The 18,627-nt window shown below is 34.6% G+C and overlaps 1 protein-coding gene across 8 annotated transcripts in view; it reads right to left on the reverse strand.

Moving 5' to 3' along the window:
* The window catches only part of TBC1D19 (TBC1 domain family member 19), a 187,668-nt gene that overhangs the window by 23,227 nt on the left and 145,814 nt on the right, over nucleotides 1-18,627 (reverse strand). For all 8 annotated transcript variants that reach the window (XR_002823879.1, XR_002823880.1, XR_002823877.1 and 5 more), the window contains 2 exons: nucleotides 5,684-5,716; nucleotides 983-1,092 (listed from right to left, as the gene is read on the reverse strand). Coding sequence is in view for 2 of the 8 variants with exons in the window: in XM_023730229.1 (XP_023585997.1) it covers nucleotides 983-1,092; nucleotides 5,684-5,716 (143 nt within the window). In the remaining 6 variants the exon portion in view is untranslated. The remainder of the gene's footprint in view (nucleotides 1-982; nucleotides 1,093-5,683; nucleotides 5,717-18,627) is intronic.

Below are 18,627 nucleotides of genomic sequence, written 5' to 3' on the forward strand. Positions count from 1 at the left end.
GAAATTTGGTGGCACAGTGGTTAAGAGCTTGGCTGCTAACTAAAAGATCAGCAGTTTGAATCCATCAGCTGCTCCCTGGAAACCCTATCCTATAGGGTTGCTATGAGTCGGAATTGACTCAACGGCAATGGCTTTGGTTTTTTTTTGGTATATATGTTCCAATTTAATGTTTCTTCTAGAGAGTTAGTCAGTTACCCCTAAGTGGACTAAAGCAGGCCCAAAGTGGAAACCGTAAAATTGAAATAAAATATTCAGGCTCATGGCAAGAAAAACAAATTAAAGATATGATAATTGAGAAGCCAAAATAAAACATAAAAATATTCAACTCCCAATATGCTTTTCTTTGACCAGAGAAGCTTTCTATTGGATAAGCACAAGGAAATACCTAGTATGATAGCTGATAATCAGCCAAATATGAAATTGGAAAACAAGTGACAAACAAATGTTTGCTTTTCATTAACAAAGAAGAGACGATGATGATGATGATAATAACAAGAAAAATAACCATTTATTTATTGAACACCTGCTATGAGCCAACCACTATCCTCGATGCTTTGCAGACTTTTCTATAGCACTACGGATAATATATTAACCACATTTCACAGAGAAGAAATCAAGGTTAAAAGAAGGTAGGCATCTTTGTCAAGGAAAATAATACAGCCATTTCTAATTTTTTTTTAAATATACAAAAGATAATTTAAATGTAATTGATAAGGGACTTTTTCCTCTCTAAATATCACCAAAATTATTTAAATATCAATTTATTCTTCTCTTTCATTTATTCTGTAGAAATGTGTTGACATCACTAATTAAAATTTATATTTTAATATAAATATATATATGTATTTACTTTATAATTTGCGTAGATTTTTACTTATGAGGAAAATTCTCAGTTGAGTGAGATTAAAGAAAATCTGTTGCTGCTACAAATTTTTTCCATGAAAGAAAGATTAGAACCATTTTTTTTTTTTTATGAACTTACAGAAGGATGAGAAGAGATGGAATGGAGTCTGAAGAAAAAACGCACATACATCTCACGGAATATCTGATACAATTTGGAAGGTTCATGGTATAGAAAACAAAGTGGCGCAACTGAAAGAATAAAAAAAAAATTGGTAATATTGCAGAGCTACTAAATTTTTTTAAATGAATAATTACATGAAATATGAGAGAATAAATCATTATTTTATAGTAATAATATTCATTCATAGACAACTTTAAAATCATAGTTTTTTCATTTTGAAAATATATGCACATGTAAAAAGTTCAAACAGTAAAGTAGGTATAAACTGAAAAATAAATATGTCTACCTTTTACCCCAGACCTTCAGTTTCCTTTTATATGACCTTTTTAATGATTTCTTGTATAGCTTCTAGAAAATTCCCATGCAAATACAACATATCTAAATACATACATCTTTAAAACACACACACACACACACACACACAAATTGGAGTATATCCACTATTCTATACCTTGCACTTTTCACTTAACATACATCTAGATGGTTGTTCCACATCAGTTTACACACATCTACAACATTATTTAAAAGCTGAATACCATTTTTTTGCATATGCTATAATTGATTTAACCAGCTCCACACTGATGAATATTTAAGTTGTGTGTAATAGTTCGCTATTAACCTCCTCCCCCAAAAAACAGAGTTCTAATTAACATCCTTACACATACACCTTCGCACAAGGATAAATTCCTTAAAGTCAAATGGCTTAGTCAAAGCTAACATAATTTATATAGTCATTAGAACTGTCTATAGAGCACCCATTTCCTCATACTTTGACCAATAGTATATACTATCAAACTCTGATCTTTACCTATCTGATAGATGAAAATGGTGTCTTTGAATTATATTAATTTGCATTTCTTTACTTATGAGTGAGGTTCAGTATCTTTTTATATATTTATAAGCCATCTGTATTTCTTTTTTCTTCTGTGCCTTTTTACTACTTTTTTTTTTTTACTGGATTGCTTATGGAATAGTAAGTTTTCATTTACATGTTGGAGGTATTCTGCCCTTCATTGTATGCAATGCAAAATATTTTCCCCAATTTGTTGTGGTTTTGTCTTTTGACTTTCTTATCCTTGTGTGTGTGTGTGTGTGTGTGTGTGTGTGTGTGTGTGTGTGCACGCGCGCACGCGCGCACATGTGTGCAGGAACTTTAGTTTTATTTTGTCAATTTATCAATCTTTATTTTAGATTCTCAGTTTTTGTCTTGCTCAGAAAAGATCTTCTCACTTCTCATGTATCCCTCTAAACATAAACACTATTACATTGAGACTATATAATTAAAAATTCAGAAGTTTAGGTTTTGAAGTACAATTAAAACTAGAAGTTCCTAAAGGACAGACTGTGTTGATTCTGAACAACTATACTTTTCCTTCCACCAGTGAATAAATTCATCATTAAAAATTATGAAGAAAGGAGTAAATTATAGACTATTATAATCCCAACTTAAAATAGTATAAAAATGACACAATAGAATTATGCGGGAGTACTTAAAATCCAAAGTAACTTTTAAAAACTATATAAAGTCCAGTCTCTCCCTCTTTTTTTTAATTTAAATAGTAAGAAAGCAACAATTAGGCAACTCATTTTTACTTTGCCCCACAAAGGATTCAGGCTACTTTTCAAATTTTTAAATTTTGGAAGGTAAATTCAGGTAAGTAAGATATAAAATAATTTATGACTAGCTTTTGGAATACTGTTTTCAACTAATTCAATTTGAAAATAAAAATTTTGAGTAATAGCTTTAGACTACTGGTCTATATTGCCATATATCAATATGTATTAAGACAGTTTTCATAGATTTAAAATAAAATAATCCTTAAGGAGAGAATTTATTTCTCTAATAAATGTTAAATTAAGGTTTCTTTTGTACCCAGCTTTTGGTAATTAAGCCCATGTAGATATCTCACAGTAGAACATCAGAAAGTGATTATTCTGTACAAACACGGTCATACCTTCCATCTTTTTAAGCCTTAAGAATTTTAGGCAGCATAAACACATTTACAATGCAGATACATAAAACTACACCATATAAATATTAATTTTAATTAAAAATGACTCATATGGTAATTTGAACTATGACATAAACTGGACAGGTAAGAAGTTCTGTGGCTTTATGACCTATAGGTAAATGACTGTCAAGCAGTAGGCATTAAGTAGGCAGGGAAACCAGTTGGCCAACTTAGTTCTCTTCTTTTTGTAAAAGTTAAGGGAAAAATGATAAAAATTTAAAAACGCTTAATAACACAAAAGCTTTATTATCTGAGTAACCACACAGTGATTACTGATGAATATAACAAAAACTAGCATTGCAAGTGAGAAATGATACTTTTTTCTGAGAGGCAAAGGAGAGACAAATCAGTTTTATACAATACACATCTAAATATATAAAAAGTCATAACATATTATATATGCAGAAAAAAGTTATACATACGTAGAAATGTTTAAAAACTTACAGGTATGTCTTTCCACTTCAAAACAAATTTAAAAATTTGATTTTATTATCAAAATAAGTTACCACTTATTAAAATATCTTAAATTAGGGTATTCCATATGTTTAAAAAGAAGAACTCATGTTCTAATTGCAATCACAGCCTAAGAAAAAGAAATACAGATGTGGTACAAATACATAGTATTATTATAAATTTAAAGTGAAGGATTGGAATTTATATACTTTTTATGGTGTATATTTTTTCCTCTAATTTTTAAGTTATTGATATATAAAAATCTGTAATCTGAATCTAAAGCTTTTAATCATCATTAATGATTATTTCCAGTGAAGGAATGAAGAACAGAATTTTAAGATAAGCACTTCTCTACAAATTACCTAATTAAAAAAATTACAATCAGTTACTTTTCAAGATATCACAGTTATTTATGCTGAATTCCCTTTTATGGCTACAAAAACTGAAAAGTTTTAGTCCATTGTATATAATATGCAAAAAATCTTCTATGTGACTTAATTTTCTGTTTTAAGCATCTTTCCCTATTTGGTTCTTCCATAAAAATGAATTTAGCTCATTATCATTTTAACCAATTAAATATTATACTATATGACTTTATTTATGAAATCATAATATAGCACACTTACACTAAAACTTACTGTGCATAAATGTGAAAGAAGAAGGCCAGTTAAATTACAGAAAAGTTTTGAATCAATTAAAACAGACACAGTGTTGCTAGTTCCAAGAAATACAGTGACTAAAATTGAAGGGGCAAAGTGCTAACTAGAGTTCCTTAGGGATGACTTACATATAAATAAGTAGTTGCTGCTAAAGCATTTGTGAATGCTTAAAATATTTTTCTAAAATAGTAAAAATAAACTCTGTATCAAAAATTTTACATAATTTATTTCCTTAGCAAACATTTCCCCCTTGGCTGTATAAACCTTAGCCTCTTTGATTATAAATGTGAATAGACAGAGGCTGAGTCAGTGATATATTTTGTACACTGAAAATAGGTAGAAGAATTAAGATTTCATGACATCATTAAGTATCCTCTATATCAGCCAAGTACACCTTTTAAAAACTATTAAACAGTTTTTGCGGTTGTAACTCCTAAAATAGGAGAATAAAAGGGCTAATATTTTTATTATTAGAAGCGAAAATTTATTATTTTTAATCTTTTTTGGGTTTTCTGTCTTTAAATCACTCACATATTTATAAAAGAATGGTACTATAACTGTATGTATTAAGTTATGAAATTTTGGTTACTTAATAAAGTAAATTCAAGCCCATGATCAACACCATCAGGGCAGAATAATGCAGTTTTTAATCTTTTTTACTGTATGCTAGTTTTTAAAGTTTTATATTATGTAATTCACCATGACTGTCTGATATTAAACACTGAGGGGCTTTTTACAAAGGCAAATGTTAATTCATTGCTGATTTTGGGTACAAAGGTAAAATATTAAAGCATTTTTGTTTATTCTGAAGTTAGGGACAACAATAGAAATTAAGGGGACAGCATTAGAAATAACAGGGACAACAATCTTTAACAAGTTTATATGTAATACATGCAAATTTAAAAATAAGTGGCATTTAGGCATAGGGCATTCTTCCTCTAGCTAATCTTCACTGAGCTTCCTACATTCCTCATCCAATGACACATGAGACCAGAAAGGCACTGATGTCTCTCAAACCTGCACATGTGTTGCTCACATATACTTCAAATTCAGGGCAACTGCATGCTTTAATGGGATTGTTGCTGTGCATGCCAGTAGCCTGGACATATCATGAGCTCAAATTCAGTGCCATCCCTCTCTTCTGATTCTTTCTGACCTATCATTTTTTACAGACTCTTATGAGAATTAGTTCAGGAATTTAAATAAACTCATTTTATACCTATTAGAACTAAATATTAATTTATATCTAGCTTCCACTGGATTAGAAAATGGTAAACCATACAACCACTTTCACATTATGTTGTAATTCTAACTTGCCAAGTACTCATCATATGAACAATTATGATGACTTTTTATTTCTTATTTTGTTTTTCTTATCATCAATTTAATTTTTTAATTAGACATATAAACAAATACTAAAATTCAATGTTTAAAAATGTTCAGTTACTTGTTAAATGTGTGGGTAATATGATATAAAGTGATCTTAATTTTTTAAAGTGTAATGAAAACAATAAATATTTTAAAGGTCAACTTACCATACATTGAGAATCCATGAAAAGGAATCACACCTGGGGGAAAAAAAAGTAATTCTTTTCAATAAGTAGTACACCCACTGAATTAAGTAAACTTGAAAAAATTAAAACAGAAAATAGACAAGTTTCCTAATTTCTGTTTCAACTTTATGAATGTCAGTGATAAGATGTTTTTAAATATCTTTTGAAAAGCAAATGAGGTTTTCAACATATATCCAATTAATTTTCTATTGATATGTTAAAAATTAAAAACTTTGAATATACATCTAAAAAACCAGTAGAAATGTAACAGGCAGATCATAGAACTAAGTTTTTAAACTACCTCAAAGAATAGTACAACAGTTTCAGAAAGTCAATAGATTGTCCCTTCTGAAACAATTTCATCCTTTGTGTTAGAATTCAATCCAACTTAAAATATGTTATCCGTTTCAAGACAACTTCTTGTATACAAAAATTTATTACAAAAAAAATTATATCATGGGATGTGGTTAAAGAAAAATATTGGCAGGAATATGGTACAATTTTAGTACCATCTTTGGCAAGAACTGTATACAAGTAAAATACACATCCTGTGTATGCTAAACATCTTGTCATATTCCAAGTGAAAAATCAGAATTTGCACAGGTTGGTTTCAAAACAGAAGTTCTGTTAATGTACATCACCGTATTTCTAACATGGTACTAAATCAAGTTGCAAACACAGAACAGAAGAAAGCTGAGAAGTTTACTTTTTGGAAAAATAGTACAGAAATGCTTTATTCATCTAAAAACTCTTAGTTTTGGCAGGGACTTCAGAGGTCATTTAAAGCAAGTTCTAATAAACGATTGTTCAGTTTCAGTTTAAGACACTTCCAGCAATAGAGGACACATTAATTCCCAATACAGTGCATGACAATTTTGAACAGGTCTAATTTGGGTAAGTTACTCTCATACTGAGTCAAACTCTGGATCTCTGCTATCCCCACTTATTATTCCTAGTTCTGACCACAAAGGTCCAAGAGAACACGTCTAATTTATCTTCTAGGAAAACTTCCAGAAATATTTGAAGACAATACTCACTCCCATTGCTCCCTCTTTCCCACCCTCCACCACCAGCATTTTTGCTCTAAGACTTTATGAGTTTCTTTAACTGTTCCTCAGATGAAGTGGACTTCAACAGCTTCCCTCTCCTATTTCCCTCTGGACAAGCTGCAGTTCACCACACTCATTAAAGTGAGATGACTAAAATCTCTAAGCATTTTTTCCTTCCTACACACCCCATAGCTAAGACACTGCACTTGTGCAGTTGTTTCTGGACCTAAGTAAAGGATTATATTCTTATCTCCATTGCATTTCTTCTGGGCTGAACCATTCCAACTTGAGATAATCCCAGGTTCTCATTCTGTATTCTAATGTATTCTCTATCCTTCCTCATTCCACTTCACTGGAAATTTGATAAGTACACTATCTATGCCCTCATCTAAAGCATTATAAAAATGCTAAACAAGATAGGGATGAAGACAGGACCTGTCACTAGAGACTTCCTTCCATATTGGTATCAATTCATTAATCAGCACCCTATTGAGATAAAGTAACAGCAAGGGCCAGATGCCAGACAGACTGAGTTCATTCGGCTCTGATGCTTAAGAGGCTTTTATGCCTTTAGATAAGTTTCTTAACTTCTCTAGGATTAGTTTCCTCATCTGTAAATCAGAGATAATAAATAACAGAACCTACATGATATGATTAAATGAGATATGCATATAGCTCAGCACATAAAACCAGAAAATCAAACCAGCTGCCATTCAGTTGATTCCAACTCATGGAGATCTCATGTGTTTCGGAGTACCACTGCAATCCATAGTTTTCAAGGCTGTGATCTTTTAGAGGCAGATCGCCAGGCCTTTCTTCTGAGCCACCTCTGGGTGGGTTTGAACTACCAACCTTTCAGTTAGTAGTTGAGTGCTTAGACAACAGCACCACCCAGGGCCTCTGTGGGCCACCCAGGGTCTCTGTATATGGTAGGTATTTAATAAATGTTAATTGTTGATATTATTTTCATTAATTAGCATATGTTTCTTTATTGTTTCTAGAAGTAATTTCATCAAAAAAGAGTAAGAGGAAAATCCAATAGGATTCTGAACCAGATGCCAGGCATCTTTAGAATTTCGTGCAACATCACTCTTAAGCGTCACAAGCTATAATTCTTGGGCTCTACCTTTTCCCATTTTCTCTAGTCTTCTAGTACACACCATAGACTCGTGTATTCAACTTTGGCTGAATCTTGTGATGCTTATCAATTTTCTTGCTTATCTCTATTTGATTAGTTACCACATTCTTTCCAAGATTTTCCAGTCTACAAGTGCTTAACATTCAACTGCAAACCTCCTCACTGAGGCTGATGCCACTGCAATGAACTCACTTCTCTTTTCTTTACTTCAAAGGTTCACATTTATTTTATCTGCTTTCTCATTTTCCCTTTAGTCTCAGAGAAGACATACCCCTTTTCTTTTTCAGAGCTTACACCTTCCCCGGAGCCCTGGCAGTGCAGTGTTCAAGAGCTCGGCTGCTAACCAAAAGGTCAGCAGTTTGAATCCACCAGCTGCTCCTTGGAAACCCCATGGGGCAGTTCTTCTCTGTCCTATAGGGTCGCTATGAGTCGGAATCGACTCGATGGCAATGGGTTAACATCTTCACCTGTGCTCTAGATTGTTTCCTTGACTTTTCCTCACAGTGATTGGCAAACTCTGGTAGGGTGCAGAGCTTATTTTTGTATGGCCTGTGAGCTAAGAATGGCTTTTACATTTTTAAAGGATTATTAAAAAAGGAAGAAGTAGAAGAATATACAACAGAGACCATTTATGACCAGCAAAATCTAAAAAATTTACCATTCAGACTTTTACAGAAAAATTTGCCAAACTCTGCTTCTGAATCTTGCCCCATCAATTTCCTCCTTCCTCTTATATTCATCACTTGGCAAATATGTAGTAGGCCCCTACTATGTGCCAGACACTGCTCTAAAAGCTGATGCTTACTTTTTAGCAGGGACAGACAAATAATAATCAAATAAGTAGAATATATGTTAAATAGTGATAAGTGCAATGGTGAAAAATAATGGATGGAAGGGGGATAGAAAAGACCAGGCTGGGGGAGAAGGGTGTGCACCCCTCTGGAGAGTGGTCCCAAGAAAGAGGAAAGGTAGGCCCTGGAAGGTGTTGAAAGGATGGGGTGGGGGAGGTCATATAGATTATTTCTTGTTTATCTCTATCCCCAGTGACAAGCACAGTGCCCAGAATATAATAGGTACCCATTATATGTTTGTACAGCAAACATATGTCCTAGGGAACCTACACGTACTGTTTCTCAACCTTTCATCTTCCTATTGCCAGGCTTGAATTCAGGCTCTGCAAGATCCTCCTATGGCTCTGCAAGATCCTCCTAATTGGTATCCACCCCCTCCAATCTCTCAGCCCTCTAACCAGCTTTCATAATGGCTCAGGTTATCTTCCAAAAATATAGACGAGACTCTGAAAAAGACCTTCACATCCATTGAGGGCTCTCCACTGAACATTCATCCATCCACCAAGTGTTTACTGAATTTCTACTAACTCAGTGAACCAAAATTTAGGAACTACTAAATAGCCTCTGGATATATTAAAATGAATGATATTGTCCCTGCATTTGTGAAACTCATATTCTAGCTTTGTAATACGGGCTAAGTGTCTGTAGAGTGAAACAAAAACCTTCGATGTAGCCTTACACATTCATGCTTATGTCCTGCAACCTCAGATACATCTGCCTCGCCTTCCTCACACCATACTCACAACATACCTCTTGTGGTATAGCCACACTGTTTATCATCCCCAGAACCCACCATTTCTTTCCTACTTTGGTAGCTTTGAACTTGATAGTTTTGCATCTTGAAATGCTCTGTTATTGTCTACTCGGTCTATCAAAATCTTTATAAAGTTGGCTTCAACCTCAGAGAAATATTTTCTGATCTCTTAATTATAATTAAATACTTGTTCTTCTGCAGTTTGATGATACTTTGTTCACATTTCCATCACTGTGATTTCACTATATTCTGTGTTATAACTAGATATTTAATAGATTATTCCAAAGGATAGGTAATGTATTTTATTCATCTTTATATACATCTCAAGGTGCCACAAACATAGTGGATGATAAATTAATGTTTGCTGGATGAATGGATGGATGGATGAGTAAATGTTGAAAAGAGGAAGTATTGGTCTAGTCAGGAAATCAGGATTCCAGTGTGGGCTTACCACAAACCAGCTGCGTACCTTAGGAAAGTCATCAAATCTCCTAAGCTTTAGTCACCTGACTGCCAAGTAAAGGGACTAAGATTTTCTCTGAAGCATCATCTGACTCTAAAATTGTATGTGTTAATGCAGAAAAATGTGTGACTTGAAAAAAACTGGACAAATAAAGATATTCAAACTTAAAGGTCCCTTCGTTCTTAGAACTGAAAAAAATTAAACTAGGTTAGAGTCACATTGTAAGTCAACATTCCTAATGATACTATAGTCACCAGCACCATTTCCATGGAGCACTTAGAACACTAAAATCCTCCATGCATTGAAGAACCTTCTTAGAGTTCTGAAGGGATCCAAGACCATCTTTCATCTTCAAGTCTTTCTCTCTGTTCATATCTTTGGCTGAGTCTCTTTTTTTGTTCCTGTGAACACTGTCATGGATTGAATTAAGAACCCCAAAAAATGTACGTATCAACTTGGCTAGGTCATGATTCCCAGTATTACATGACTGTGTAATCTGATGTGATTTCCTTATGTGTTGTAAATTCAATCACTATGATCTAAAAAAATGGATTAGTGGCAGTTATACTGATGAGGTATACAAGATTGGATACTGTCTTAAGCGAATCTCTTTTGAGATATAAAAGAGAGAAGCGAGCAGAGACACAGGGGAACCTCATACCACCAAGAAAGCAGTGCTGGGAGCAGAGTGCGTCCTTTGGACCTGAGGTTCCTGTGCTGAGGTGCTCCCAGACCAAGGGAAGACTAATGCATCACAAGGACATTTCTCCAGAGCCGAGAGAGAGAGAAAGCCTTCCCCTGGAGATGATGCCCTGATTTTGGACTTGTAGCCTACTAGACTGTGAGAGAATAAATTTCTCTTTGTTAAAGTCATCCACTTGTGATATCTCTGTTCTAGCAGCACTAGATGACTAAGACAAACACCAATCTTTTTCTGCCTTTCCTCTCTGCTATTTAATTTTATTTTCTTTACTGATTATAGACTTTTTTGGTGGCAAAATATATACAACAAAACATTTGCCATTTTAGCCATTTTTATGTGTACAATTCAGTTACATTAATTACATTCACCATGTTGTGCAATCACCATCATCATCCAATCCAAAATTTTCATCATCCTTAACAGAAACTCAGTACCCCTTAAGCAATAACTCTCCATTTCCCCCGTCACTGGCCCCTTGTTGTTGTTGTTGTTAGGTGCTGTCAAGTCGATTCTGACTCATAGCGACACTATGTATAACAGAATGAAACCCTGCCCAGTCCTGCGCCATCCTCACAATCACTGTTATGCTCGAGCCCATTGTTGCAGCCATTGTGTCAATCCAACTTATTGAGAGTCTTCCCCTGTTTCGCTGACGTTCTATTTTACCAAGCATGTCCTTCTCCAAGGACTCGCCCTACTGATAACATGTCCAAAGTATGTAAGACAGTCTCACCATCCTTGCTTCTAAGGAGCATTCTGGCAGTACTTCTTTCAAGACAGATTTGTTTGTTCTTCTAGTAGTTCATGGTATATTCAATGTTCTTCGCCATAACCATAATTCAAAGGCATCAAAATTCTTCTTCGGTCTTCCTTATTCATTATGTAGCTTTCACATGCATATGACGTGACTGAAAACACCATGGCTTGGGTCAGGTGCACCTTAGTCCTTAAAGTGACATCTTTGCTTTTTAAACATATTAAAGAGATTTCTTGCAGCAGATTTGCCCAGTGCAATGTGTTGTCTGATTTTTGACTGCTGCTTTCATGGGTATTGACTGTGGATCCAAGTAAAATAAAATCCTTGACAACTTGAATCTTTTCTCCACTTACCATGATGTTGCTTACTGGTCCAGTTGTGAGGATTTTCATTTTCTTTATGTTGAGGTGTAGTCCATACTGAAGGCTGTGCTCTTTGACCTTCATCAATAAGTACTTCAAGACCTCTTTACTTTCAGCAAGCAAGGTTGTGTCCTCTGCATATCGCAGGTTGTTAATGAGTCTTCCTCCAATCCTGATGCCCCATTCTTCTTCATAGAGACCAGTTTCTCAGATTATTTGCTCAGCATACAGATTGAATAAGTATGGTGAAAGGATATAACCCTGACACACACCTTTCCTGACTTTAAGCCATGCAGTATCCCTTGTTCTGTTCGAACGACCACTTCTTGGTCTATGTACAGGTTCTATACAAGCACAATTAAGTGTTCTGGAACTCTCATTCTTTGCAACGTTATCCATAATTTGTTATGATCCACACAGTTGAATGCCTTTGCATAGTCAATAAAACACAGGTAAACATCTCTCTGGTATTCTCTGCCAGGATCCATCTGACATCAGCAGTGATATCCTTTGTTCCATGTCCTCTTCTGAATCCAGGCTTGAATTGAATTGTAACCACTAATAAACTCTGGTCTCTATGCGTTTGCCAATTCTAGATATTTCAAATAAGTAGGATCATATAATATTTGTCCTTTTCTGTCTCACATATTTTACTCTGATTATACTTTCAACAAATAATGAAAATATTTATCTGAATTTTATAACTTTTCTCCAATAAACATGTTGACATGTGAAAGAAAAACTAATAAAGACAAAAATAGTTAATAAATAGAGGCATATTTTGATGCTTTGCAAATTTTAAATATAAATACATTATATCTTTCTAAATATTAAATATCAAAGCATACTGCTATTATACAAAATCCCTACATTCTATTGCAAAAATACTTTTACCTTCTTCTGTTAAGCTGTTGAAGAACCATTTGAACAATTAGGTTAAGGTAGAAATAAAGACGTTATTATTCTTATTCTCTTCTTTTACAAATATTTGTTAAGGAATGGAGCCCTGGTAGCATAGTGGTTAAGAACTATGGCTGCTACCCAAAAGGTTGGCATTTCAAATCCACCAGTCACTCCTTGGAAACTCTGTGGAACAGTTCTACTCTGTCATATAGGGTTGCTAGGAGTTGGAATCAACTCAACAGCAGTGGGTTCAAGTGTAGGAATACTTTAGTCAAGACAAGGTACTCTTAATTAGGAAGCTTACAATGAACAAACCAGTAAACTACAAAGCAATGAAAAGGGATAGATGTAGTAAGATGACTTTGGGTTAATCATACTTTCACCACATTTCTCTCTGGTTGTGAAATCCTTAGCTGCTCTCTAAGCAGCTAGGCTATAAGCTACTTGAGGTTAAGAGTCTCATCTCATACTGTTTGTTATATTCAACACTCAAACTGAAGCAAAGGAGCCCTGGTGGCACAGTGGTTAAGTGCTCGGCTGAGAACCAAAAGGTCAGCAGTTCAAACCCACCAACTGCTCCACAGGAGAAAGATTTGGCAATCTGCTTCTGTAAAGATAACAGCCTTGGAAACTGTATCGGGGCAGTTCTACTCTGTCCCATAGGGTCACTATGAGTCGGAATTCACTCCACAGCAACAGGTATGGTTTTCTGATTTTTGGTACTGAAGCACAAATGAGTTAATGTATTTAAAGTGTATCAGTATAGTGTTTAGTACATGGCAGAATCTCAATAACCCTTTGTTATTTTATGCCCTCAGAAGGCAGACACTATGTTTAACCATCAGCTTAAACCTAAGGAACTCTTTCTTTATCAATATTAAATAAGGGTATACTTCAGCTTCGTCAAGATAAGCCAGGGCTTAAGGCTCCAGAAAAAGGGTGCACAGTCTGCTTTATCAAAGAAGGACACAGTCAATTCTGGCAAACAAAAGCAGGGAGACATAAGAAGCAGTGAAGAATCCATTCATCCTCTAGGGCACATACCATCTAGAACGTGTCTTTGATCTTAGAGGATGTCATGTTCTTGGCAAGTTTTTCAAAATCCTTTCCTTTGCCACTCATCACTTCTGTCTGTCAAAGGTCGAGTTTCCTTTACCTGGCTGCCATCCAAGGGTATACTTCTAACAGGCATCAGGATGCTTGGGACATCATCTCATATCTGACCTCACAGTTCTATAAGTCTGTCTGAGTGATTATTTTAAGACCCTAGTCTTCCCTCATCCATCTGAAGAACGGGTAAAAGATTAACTGTCTATTCCACTCAATATGACAAACGTTACAAAGTAATGATTTTATGGTCATTTGACAAAGCTCAGAATGGTAAACACTGTCAACAGAAATAAATCTTGAACTAGAGGAGCTATAAATAGTAAATATGACTCAGAAAATACCCTAAATATTAACATGCTTTGCACTTACTATATATTTCCCCTTCATTTCCTCACTGCCTCTATTAATGCTTAGCATTTACAGTTGTGCCATCAACACTCACATTTGATTCACTTCAGCTTCACCCCAGTTGAAAGTAAATTTTCTCATTTTCATTTGGGATTACTTATACAGTTTATTTAATTCATTTGTTGAAATAATCATTTCCTCTGTTTATTCGCATTCCACATGTAGCCTACAGGGTCAGCAAGAGTAGGGAATAGGACAATGGTCACATAAATTATTTTCTAGCTATTTCTGCTATCCATCTGAATCAGAATTTCGGAATATGACTCTGTTACTTTATTTCAGTAAAAATTTTCCAAAACATCAGAACACAACCATATTTAAATATCAATCTAAAAATCATACTTAAAATGAATTTTTAATTAAAAGATGGTTTTAATTTATGTCTAGTTAAACTTCAAGTGAATTTTGGGTTATGGGATGTTTTTAACTTATTTAGTTAATACAGATGATAAAGTATATTGTTATTTATCAACGTGACACTTGCAAGTAGATTTAATATAATACATTTTCATTATTTCTTCCAAGTTCCCTTCCTATTTTTTGTAGTGAAGGGCTGTACTGTGCACTGTAGGCTGTTTAGTAGCATCCCTGGCCTCTACCCATGAGTTCAAGTAGCACCCTCCACCCTGAGTAGTAGACCTTCCCTGTAAGAAAAGCTAAAGGAATCCTTCAGGCTGAAATAAAAGGACACTGGACCGTAATTTGAAGCCATATCAAGAAATAAAGAATACCTGTAAAGGTAACTACATAGGTAAATATAAAAGCAAGTATCATTGTATTTTTAGTTTTTAACTCTTTTTTTCCTATATAATTTAAAAGACAAATACATAAAACAATAATTACAGACCTATGTAAATGAGCACACAAGGTATAAATATGCATCTGCAAAGATAACAATGTAAATAATTTATGTGACCATTGTCCTAATCCCTACTCTTACTGACCTTTAGGCTACATGTGGAATAATAAACAGAGGAAATGATTATTTCAACAAACAAATTAAATAAACTGTACTAAGTAATACCAAATGAAAAGTGTTGAAATTTACTTTCCACTGGGGCAGAGCTGTGTAGGAGCAGAGTTTTGGTATATTATTGAAGTGACCAAAAAGTCAAACCAAACCCATTGCTGTCGAGTTGATTCTGATTCACAGTGACCCTACAGAACAGAGTAGAACTGCCCCATAGGGTTTCCAAGGAGCAGCTGGTGGATTCAAACTGCCGACCTTTTGGTTAGCAGTCGTAGTTCTTAACCACTGCACCACCATGGCTCCTTACTGAAGTGAAGATGGTATTAATTCAAACAAGACTGTTACAAATTAAAGATGCTAAGTGCAGTCCCCAGGATAACCACTAAGAAAACAACTAAATAATATACACCAAAGGAAATGGGAAGGGAATCACAACAGCACACCACAAAAAATCAACTAAACACAAAAGAAGACAATAATAGAGGAACTAATGAATCAAAAAGATATAAAACATATCTGGATAACAGAACAATGGTAGAAATAAGTCCTTTCTTATCATTAAATACTTTAAATGTAAATGGATTAAACTCTCCAACTAAAAGGCATAAATTGGCAGAATGGATAAAAAAAAAACATGATCCAACTATATGCTAGCTACAAGAGACTCATACTAGATCCAAATAGGTTAAAAGTGAAAGAATGAAAAAATATTCCACAGGAATAGTAACCAAAAGAGAGCTGAAGTGGCTATACTAATATCAAACAAAATAAACTTAAAGTAAAAAATTTGTTACCTAGGACAAAGAAGAACATTATATACTGATAAAAAGGTCAGTTCATCAAGAAAGGATATCAATTATAAATGTGCATGAAACTAACAAAGGAGCCCCCAAATGTATGAACCAAACATTGACAGAACTGAAGGCGGAAATATATAGTTGTACGATAATAGTGAGAGACTTCAATATTCCTTTTTCAACAAAAGACAGAACAACTAGACAAAAGATCATTAAGAAAATAGAGGACAGGAATAACATTATAATGCAACTAGACCTAACAGACACATATAAAACACTCATCCAACAACAGGAGAATACACATCCTTCTCAAGTGCACCTGAAGCATTCTCCAGGATAGATTATATGTTAGTTCACAAAACAAGAATCAATAAATTTAAAAGGGCTGAAATCATACAAAGTATGCCCCTAACCATAAAACCCAAAAAACCCCGTTGTCCTTGGGTTGATTGCAACTCATGGTGACCCTGAAGGACAGAGCACAGCTGCCACATAGGGTTTCCAAGGAGTGGCTGGTAGATCACTGAGCCACCAGGGCTCCAGCCTCTGACCACAACAGAATGAAATCAGAAACCCATAGAGAAAGAAACTTAAGAAATTCACAAATATGTGGAAATTAAACAACACACTCTTAAACTACCAGTGGGTCAAAGAAGGAATCACAAGGGAAATTACAAAGTACTTTGAGACAAATGAAAATGAAAACACAATATATCACAATTCAAGATATTCAGTGAAAGCAGTACTCAGAGCGACATTCATAGCTGTAAATGCCCACATCACAAAAGAGGAAAGATCTCAAATCAATAACCTAACTTTATACCTTAAGGAACTCAGGAAAAAAAAGAGCAAACTAAACCCAAAGTTAGCAGCAGGACAATGAATAGGAAGACAAAGAAGAATTGATGCATTTGATCTATGGTGTTGGCAAAGAATATTGAATATACCATGGACTGTCAAGAATGAACAAATTCTGTCTTGGAAGAAGTACAGCCAGAATGCTCCTTAGAAGCAAGGATGGCAAGACTTCATCCTTCTTACTTTGGACATGTTATCAGGAGGGATCAGTCCCTGGAGAAGGACATCATATTTGGGAAAGTAGAGGGTCAACAAAAAAGAGGGAGACTCTGAATAAGATGGACTGACACAGCAGCTGCCAACAATGGGCTCAAACACAGCAACAATTGTGCGGATGGTGCAGGACTGGGCAAAGTTTGTTCTGTTGTACAAAGGGTCACTATGAGTTGGGATAGACTCAACAGCACCTAACAACAACAGTAGGAGGAAGAAAGTAAAGATTAGAGTGGAAATAAATGAAATAGAGAATGGACAAACAATACAGAGAATCAATGAAATCGAAAGTTCATTCTTCGATAAGATTAACAAAATTGACAAACCTTTAGTTAGACTAAGAAAAAAAAAAGAGAAGACTCAATAAAATCAGAAATGAAAGTGGAGAAATTACTACTGACATTACAAAAATAAAAATATAAGAAAATACTATGAACAACTGTACGCCAACAAATTAGACAACTTAGAGGAAATGGAAAACTTCCTAGAAACATGCAAACTACCAAAACTGATTCAAGAAGAATCAAAAAAAAGTGTTCACACAAAAACTTGTACATGAATGTTTAATGCATCAATGTTCACAACAGTCAAAATGTAAAAACCAAAATATACATCAAATGATAAATGGATAAACCAAATGCGACATATCATACAATGGAAAACATTTAGTCATAAAAAGAAAGGAAGTACTGATATATACTACAACACGGATAAACCTTGAAAACGTTATGCTAAGTGAAAAAAACACCAAAACCAAACCTATTGCCATCGAGTAGATTCTGACTGATGGCAATCCCATGTGTTAGAGTAGAATTGCTCCATAGGGTTTTCTTAGCTGTAATGTTTATGAAAGCAGATCACCAGGCCTTCCTTCCATGGCACTACAGAGGGTAGGTTTGAACAACCAACCTTTAGGTTAGCAGTCAAGCACAAACCGTTTTTACCTTAAGTAAAAAAAGGTAGACACTAAAAGGCACATATTGAATGGTCCCATTTATATGAAATATCTAGAATAGGCAAATTCATAAAGATGGAAAACAGATTAGTGATTTCCATGCCTGGGAAAAGGCGGGACTGAGTACTGAGTGCTTAATACCTACAGGGTTTCCTTTTGGGATGGGTGATAAAAATGTTTTGTAATTGCAGCAAAAGCAGTGCTCAGAGGTCAGTTTATAGCAATAAATGCACTCATCTAAAAAGAAGCAAGGGCCAACATTAAAATATTAACCCTACAACTGGAACAAGTAGAAAGAGAGCAGCAAAAGAAGCCCGCGGGCGCCAGAAGAAAGGAAATAATAAGAATTAGAGCAGAATTAAATGAAATAGAGAATAGAAGAACAATTGAAAGAGTCAACAAGACCAAAAGCTGGTTCTTTGAAAAGTTCATCAAAATTGATAAACCACGGGTCAAACTGACAAAAGAAAAACAAGACAGGAAGCAAATCACCCGTATAAGAAATGAGATGGGTGATATTACAACAAACCCAACTGAAATTAAAAGAATCATAACAGAATACTATGAAAAACTGTACTCTAACAAATTTGAAAACCTAGAGGAAATGGACAAGTTTCTAGAAACTCAATACCTAC

Source organism: Trichechus manatus, unplaced genomic scaffold, assembly GCF_000243295.1.
Source record: "Trichechus manatus latirostris isolate Lorelei unplaced genomic scaffold, TriManLat1.0 scaffold00034, whole genome shotgun sequence".
In the NCBI taxonomy this organism is placed as follows: domain Eukaryota; kingdom Metazoa; phylum Chordata; class Mammalia; order Sirenia; family Trichechidae; genus Trichechus; species Trichechus manatus.